This window comes from Magallana gigas, chromosome 3, assembly GCF_963853765.1.
Source record: "Magallana gigas chromosome 3, xbMagGiga1.1, whole genome shotgun sequence".
NCBI classification, from domain to species: Eukaryota; Metazoa; Mollusca; class Bivalvia; order Ostreida; family Ostreidae; genus Magallana; species Magallana gigas.
In genome coordinates this window covers 19,513,980-19,522,072 of record NC_088855.1, presented here as the reverse complement: position 1 = coordinate 19,522,072, position 8,093 = coordinate 19,513,980, and the positions used below count along the sequence as shown (strand labels likewise).

The 8,093-nt window shown below is 33.9% G+C and overlaps 1 protein-coding gene across 1 annotated transcript; it reads left to right on the top strand.

Annotated features, from left to right (window-relative positions):
* Positions 1–1,273: 1,273 nt before the first annotated feature.
* On the top strand, positions 1,274–4,224 carry LOC105332914 (cilia- and flagella-associated protein 90). The gene is made up of 4 exons (XM_034480851.2): positions 1,274–1,433; positions 1,580–1,720; positions 2,067–2,183; positions 3,969–4,224. The coding sequence occupies exons 1-4, from the start codon at positions 1,338–1,340 to the stop codon at positions 4,140–4,142; spliced, it is 528 nt and encodes a 175-aa protein (XP_034336742.1). The 5' UTR covers positions 1,274–1,337; the 3' UTR covers positions 4,143–4,224.
* Positions 4,225–8,093: the final 3,869 nt, after the last annotated feature.

The following is an 8,093-nucleotide window of genomic DNA, read 5'->3' as shown; positions in this document are numbered from 1 at the left end:
CGGAGATTTTGTATTGCAGAAAGCCCGGATGATAACGTTGAAAAATTGCGCGATATATTCCGAGTGTATTCCGAATGGAGAAAAAAATGTAAACATTCCCCATTATAAATCTCCGTAAGGAATCTGTTTTCGTTCCTGTGAATTTTTTCCGAGTGAAAGATGATAATGTGTCAATGAAATTATCTTGGAAAATATCCCTTTCAACTATTTCAATTACACTTCTTTCACAGGTAAGTGTATTTTTTATTAAAAATCGTCCAAATGTGTCTTTAATTAATTCGTACACATTGAGATATAAAATGAAGTTTGATTGCTGCTTTCATATGGTATGTCTGTCGATACTATAGTATTAATGTGGATAAAAGTAATTATATTTGGAATTCTTTCTCTGTTTCAGAATTTTCAAATTTTACAATATTTGACATTTTTTTTAAGTTGTTGGAAAGGTAAAAATATTATATAAGCCCCAGAGGGATTCGAACTCATGGCTTACATATTCGTAGTAAACGCTCTGACCCATTGGAATTAACAATATTGAGTAAAGGTTGTTTTTTTTTTTGTCAAACTTGAATTTTATTTTTTATTTCAACAGAACGTGCGTTACAATAAAGAAGTGTCCCATACGACCTGAAGTCCTCTTGAGAATGAGACGTGAAGGGTCCTAGGCTCGACGCTTGAATCTATGTACATGTAGTTCCTTATATATATGTTACGCTCATCTTGATAGCACATGCATTCAATGATTTTCGTACTTATAACAAAAACAAAAACAAAACAATAAACAAAAATAACACAAAGACAAACAAACAAACAAAAACAAACAAAGTATTTTCCATGAGCTATCTAATTTAACGACTTCGGTCTGAGGCGGCGTCTCACTTACGAACAGTCGCATAAGCTTACGGACGTACATGTATTCGTGAGACTGGTTGCGGGATGTCCCACATACTCATTACTAAAAGCGTAACCTATAGAAAACTACACGTAATTTGATTGCTGTTCTTCAGAACATTGGCATGGTCGAAATGATAAGAATGACTAAGATATGTTTATAGTGCTCAAATCTCGATCATTATTAAATACATTTTTTCATTCCATGGTGGGGATGTAATTGTGTCAATGTGTACCATTCTGAACGATTCTTCAAATACAAAGTCAAAAGCTGAAAAAAACCCCACATAAATCACAGCTTTTCACTTTTATTAAGGGATTTCGAACAAGGAATAGGCAGTATTTGATTTTCGCGTTATGGTATATTTGTTAACTATGACGTCATGCTATTGTATCCATATGGTTACGTCATAGTAACTCATCTCTAGTTCGTTGATACACGATACATGATGGGGGAAGGAGAAGGCAAACAGATGTCCCTTTATGGGAAATACTATCTATCGCCGGAAGAAATGGCGGGTTTGTGGAAGAATGTTCTTCGCGTAAGTAGGAATTTCGAAATTCATGATTCCTCTAGATTTCTGACCACATTTATTATCAAACCTTTAAAAATTGGATTCATACCCCCTTTACCCATCCCCCCAAATCAAATATGATAATGCAGTTTTGCTTGAATTTTTTAAAACAGAGAACGGAGAGAATTCGCCGTAATCACTTGGCCACCAACGGAGATGGTTCGAAACTTTGGCCTGGCATAAAACAGTGGTCTAGCAACGAACTGGAGGCCATGAAAGATAGTTTCTACGGCAAGCGAACCAGAACTACTGTAGTAAGTAATTATGGAAAAAAGTGGTCAAAAGTACATGTACTTTGTGTATATACAAATACCGGTACATGATGCTGTATACATGTATGAAATTATGACGGGGTTGTATAGAATGCTGAGTTAAAGTCCAGTCTGCAACAAACATATAAGGAATAATTTAAGTTTCAACTTTGGTGCAAAGTAATTGTTCACTCATCGGGTTTCTCACTGCTATTTCTTATAGTACAATGTATATAATTCATGAAACAACTGTAACTGGAAAAGATTGTCTCTCCTCGTCCAAAAACTACGTCATATACATGAACAACACTCATTTTGTACGACATTGAATTGTATGATGTATTTCCAGGCCGATAATTTCTCCACCTACAACCGCCTGTTTCATCAGCGGAATGGATACGATAGTAAGATACATCGCGATGATCGCAACCACATTCTGAAGATCGGCCGAGCGGTCCACGACGAGGTGAGTGTGATCATTATTTGTTGGACCGGTATATCACGTATTTTACGTGATTTCATACGTCATTTAAAATGGACGGCCATGTGTAAAATCAACGTCCAAATCAAACAATTTTTATTGAGATTCGATTGTTGAGCGGATCCACGAAATGAAATGCCCACCAAAGTAAGAAACATTATATCAAATATGAATAGGGCTTTCATTTACACAATAAAATACTTTCGTTGGTGATTCATGCGGGATATAAATGTATCGACGTTGCAGAAAAATACATAAACCCGCGTTATGTTAGTTTTTTTTAATAATATAGTGGAAGTAAGTTTATACAGTACAAAATTTATCATCTGGCATCACTGTATAAAACTGTAATCCAGTTAAAGGGACTCAGACACGATTTGAGATCAAAATTCGATTTTTTATTTTTTTTTATGTATAAAATGGTTTACATGTGCATTTTTTATGATTGGCCGAAATTTGAAAGTTAAAAATCAAGTTACTAGCGAGATACAGAGGTGAGAACTCATTTTTCAACGAAGCTCGAGTCTTACTTGTATATATTTATTTACAAATAAGTTATAGTAAAGATTACAATTTCTTTGACAAAATGACTAGTGGCAAACAAGATAAACTGATTCAATGTGTTCTAAAATAATATTATCAACAAAAGAAAGCATAATTTAATGTATGAAACTTGAAGGCCTACAAATACATGTATAAGACATACTAGTACGTAAACAATAACAAGACTTGAGCTTTGTTTACAAAACAAAGAATTTCAAACTCTGTATCTTGCTTGTAACTCTTCAAATTTCGAAGAACCATTAACAATACCCATTATTAAAAATGGAAAAATAAAATTCGAAAATTTGGAGCTCAAGTCGTGTCTAAGTCCCTTTAATCCGTCACATGCGCTACTCAGTCGATCTGATCCCATTTTCGGACACTTTATATATAATATAAACTGTTAATCATGCAATTGATACGATTTCCGACGGTGTAAATGATTAGACTGCATTTTAGGGAGATTTATTTTTTAAATTTGTATTATTAATAAAAAAATTTTTGTTTACTTACAGTGTAAATAACTTTTGGAAAGTGTATGCTTAAAAACAATAATTATGGAAAACGCACTTCAATCTTGGCCACGCGTTTCAGATTGAATTATTTCTAGAAAACGTTGATTATACTAGATAGATATCTAAAAAAATGAAGATGGATGGATAAGGCGTGTGAAATGTTTATATATATACAGGTATATATAAGAATGGATTAAATATTGAAAAATTAAGATATTAACAAATTTGACAATTTAAAAAAATCATTCAAAACATTGTATACCTAACAAAATATCGATTTGTAATTCTTAAATATGTTTAATATTTGGGGTATGTTGATTTAAACTGGCGTATATATGCGTATCAAAACCTCCATTTAGTGTTCTTTTTTAGAACTTCATTGACTTTTCTTTTATAGGGTGGGTCTGTGTTTCACATTTTTGTCATAGTCTACATAAGGTATAATGGAAAACTAAACTATTTCAGTCATCAAAAACATGGAGAGATGACCCACTTTACATTAGAAATATCATTTTGTATCCCAACAATTGAAACTTTATAAAAATAATACAAGTCCGTAAATTCGGAAATATTTATAATACTGAATATAGTTTGAAATTGTGCTTTTGCAAACATTTATTATAACATTATTTGAAATTGTATTTTAAGACTAAACCAAATGTGCATTTGCACTATCTTATTCCCCCATCTTCTTTCAACTTTTGTCCAACAGGAGAGGAGGCGGCTGTGGCCGGTGTTGAGTTCCTTCACTTACGGACACCGGGTGGATAAGCTGTTGGAGCCTTTCTGTCGCACCCACGTCCGAATCGAGCACGTAGCTCAGGGCTTCTCGTATACCCGGGGCACCGGCCTCCCTCCCATCGAAAAATCACGAAGCAATATGTAGGATAATATTCAAAATATCTAACAGACTTATATTTTAAATGTAAAACATTTATCGTGTAAAATATATGTAAATGAAATAATATTTCGCAGTTGTCGTTCTTCTCATACTCAGATTTGATTTCTCGTTGTCCATTAAAGATGAACTTGGAATCTCAGGTCTAGCCAACTTAATTCATTTATCTGATTCAAATCACGTTCAAATGGGGTCTTTAATGTGACCTCACGGTTCATTAGCGGAAGCACTACAAAGAGATTACGATAATTAATCTCGTCATTAGACGTTGCAATAACCATTTTTACATTACCAGAAATGGTTCATTCACGTATATATTACTCATTAAATTTTTTTTTCTCCTTTTGATGAATGAAGTTTTCAGCAAAACTATACGAACGTGTAAAAAACAGTAGATGGCTTTATTGATTAAAATCGGGGTTTTTTTTAGATAAAAGAAAAAATGGTCCGTATAAACATATTCGTATATATAAGGGAATCGAAAATGATTTGCTTGCATTGGGGTTGAGCCCTTATAGTAAACTGTATTAAATTGAGTATTAGAATTTATTTAAGACGAATATTGAAGAAATGTTAACTAATACTACATCTGCATTTGTTAGAAGCTAATATATAACGCATTTTAATATTTCATAGTCCAAATTGAAAAGAAATCGTCATTAATGGTAATTTGCTGTAGAGCCTATTATATGGCGTTCTATATAGTTCCTTTGTTTGCCAAATATGAATTTTATCCACCACCCCCTAAAAAGTGGATTCATTCGGTCGAACATAATTCCCAATTTTCCGATAGAGGGGCTGTATGTTCTATTTCTGCATCAAACCAATTTGTTTCAAGAAAATTGTTCTTAGCGAACATTTAGGAGATCTTTTGTATGTACACATATCCTAGTTTGAATGGCGGTTTCTTGCTTAATTCAGACCATGATTATATGCAACACAAAGAGCTTGATTAAACTCCCAAGCACTTAATGAGAGAGTCGGTCCCGACCCTTCCATCAAATCGATAGAATTCGTTAATCTCATCGCCTTCCATTTGCACTCCGGCAAAAACTAACAGTTCTAGATAGAATTTTTTGCTTTCTCTTTCATCAACGAAGTTCTCCTTTAATTAGATTGAAAGACATTTTTGTTCATTAACTAAGAAAGGACCAAATATAACTTGGACAGAGCGCCAAGAGTCGACAGTATTGGACTATTAGCATGCTTTCTCCTTATCGTCTGCAACGCCAGTTCAATCCCCAGAAGTGGTCAAACGAAAAATATAATTTCACAGATGTCAATGAAGAAACATGAAATTAAGTATACATTCATCAAAAGTTAATCATACATCAGTGATTTGCGGCCAGGGTTTAGTATCTCATAATTCTGTTAGCAGATCCGAATTTTCCAAATTATACTGGAAGAGGAAAATTCGCGAAGCAGGGACCACCAGAGTGCGGGGCATTGTCCATCCCATATTTCCTGTTTATGAACCATAAATTTTCTCTTTAAAGTAGAATGCCAAATTGTCACGATATTTGTTACGGAAATACTCGACTATTACCGAAAAACAAGCAACATGTGGAATTGAACTGTTACTACCAGTTCTCATTTAAAAAAAGAAAACGTCGCAAATCCGACTTCTGTTTCTAAACTTTTCAGTCCTTTGATTTCCCCTGCCAAAAATAAAGGTAAAAAATGACATTTCAATTTTTTTTTGGGGGGGGGGGGGCAAAGTAATTGACCAAATAAATTTTTCTTTTATTTTCTGACTACTTCTACCACTTGTTTTGAGCTGAAATTTCGAATTATCAATTGAAGTGCACAATAGAATGCCATTATGGCTACTGGTATTCGTCACGATAACTAATAAGTTCATAACACCCCCACCCATCCTTAACGTAAAAATAAATAAAATATTTTTTTTAAAAAGTCCAGATATAAAACCTGACTAACTGATCGATCCTCTGTCATGGCATAAATACGTTTCCTTCATCAGTTCCTTTTTATTACCTACTCGTTATCAAATAGTCATTCTGAGGTGTCCTTTCATTTTGAATTATATTCATCTCAGGTCCTAACCATGCACCTTCAAGTTGAACAAGCTTTTACTTCTTTTATGCACTTCTAAGTTTTTTAATCATCAAATGTACATACTATCATCAAATGTACATACATGTACAATTAATACCTTCATCAGCTAACCCCTTCAACATTTTCCCCAATCCCAATACCCACCCCCCCCCCCCCAAACACGCAGCAGTGTTTGCATATTTTCCTTTCTAGTACCTGTCATTTTGTAAATTTTGAACTTGCCAGGAACCCCGCCTGGGGCCCCAGTTTAGGTTCGAGGGTCACGATTTTTACAATTTAGAATCTTCACTATATAAGGAAGCTTTTGTGTAAATATTGGCATATCTGATGCAGTGTTTCTTGAGAAAAAGATTTTTAAAGACACATACCCTATACTCACTGCTTTGAAATTATCTCCCTTTTAAAAAGGGTTACACCCTTTATTCTAACAATTTAGAACCCCGTCACATAAGGATGCTTTGTACCAAGTTTGGCCCAGTTATTTTAGAAAAGAGGTAAAAAATGTGAAAAGTTTACGGACGGACGGACAACAGGTGATCAGGAAAGCTCACTTGAACCTTCAGTTCAGGTGAGCTAAAAAACCTAGCCAGGAAAATAACTCCTTAAAAGCTGGTACACTGCATAGGAACATACAATCATTTCATACTGTTGTATTTATCCAATTCATTAAAAGAAAAGGTAATGACCTTGACTTAACCTTGCTGTGAAAAAGGTCTAATGACTCCTTATGATAAGAATTAAAGGTCCCCATTCAATCAACATTTAAAATCAAGAGGCCCATAAGCCACATTACTCACCTGAACAACAGTTCTTGTATCATTCTCTAGTATCAAAATATTTAAGATATGAAATTAAAAGGTATGAAAACACCCTCATAATTTCATCTGTATTAATAAAGATGTGCATATTGCAAAAGTATGATGTTCATTTTAAAGCCTTAATTATAATATAGTATCTTTTAGTCTCATTAACACCATCAGATAGAAACAATTTCTATATGGTTATGTAAACATGTCATGAACTTAAATAACATGAATACTAGCTCCTTCTTTAATCAATAGTGTTAATTTGTAAGAATTAGGACAAAAGGTTATGAAAAGATCATCGGTTTATATAACTCATTAAGAGGCTGTGAAATGTAAAATCTAAACAGATGATAATTCATTAACACCTATGAAATAATTAGACCAAGTGTACCTTCTGTAGATTTGTATATGAGTCTTTCATCTTAACAGCGATCTATACTCTGTCCTGAGTTTTTGCTTCCACCACTTTTTCCTTGATATTTCAATAATAGTGAATACCTTTGTGCTCAAACTACGTTCACCAACTAATATGAAAAATGTCCAGAATATATGTTTTGAAACGCACCCTCTACCGCTTCAGGTTTCAATACACATCCCAAAATTGAAAGTCTACGGAGATTTTGCATTGCATCAGCCATTAATAAGCCCGGATGATAACGTTAACAAATTGCGCGAGGTATCCCGAGTACTTCCGAATGGAGAAAAGATGTAAACATTTCCCATTATAAATCTCCGTAAGAAAATTGTTTTCGTTCCTGTGAAATTTTATAATAGTTCAATGAAGATATCTTGGATGGGTCAATTAATGACATGTTGAAAATAAGTTCTAATGGATGAAAAAAGGGGGGGGGGGTATTCTGTGAAAATGAATTTGTGTGGTTTAGTAGTATTCTAGTGAATATGAATTTGTGTGGTTTAGTGGTATTCTGGTGACTATGAATTTGTGTGGTTTAGTGGTATTCTGGTGAACATGAATTTGGGTGGTTTAGTGGTATTCTGGTGACTATGAATTTGTGTGGTTTTGTGGTATTCTGAGGACTATGAATTTGTGTGGTTT

What these genes read in the sequence shown, in the direction of transcription:
- LOC105332914 (XM_034480851.2), top strand. Translation starts at nt 1,338, where the DNA reads ATGATGGGGGAAGGAGAAGGCAAACAGATGTCCCTTTATGGGAAATAC. An exon ending in TGTGGAAGAATGTTCTTCGC is followed by an intron (nt 1,434 to 1,579) that starts GTAAGTAGGAAT and finishes TTTTTAAAACAG; the next exon opens with AGAACGGAGAGAATTCGCCG. An exon ending in AGCGAACCAGAACTACTGTA is followed by an intron (nt 1,721 to 2,066) that starts GTAAGTAATTAT and finishes ATGTATTTCCAG; the next exon opens with GCCGATAATTTCTCCACCTA.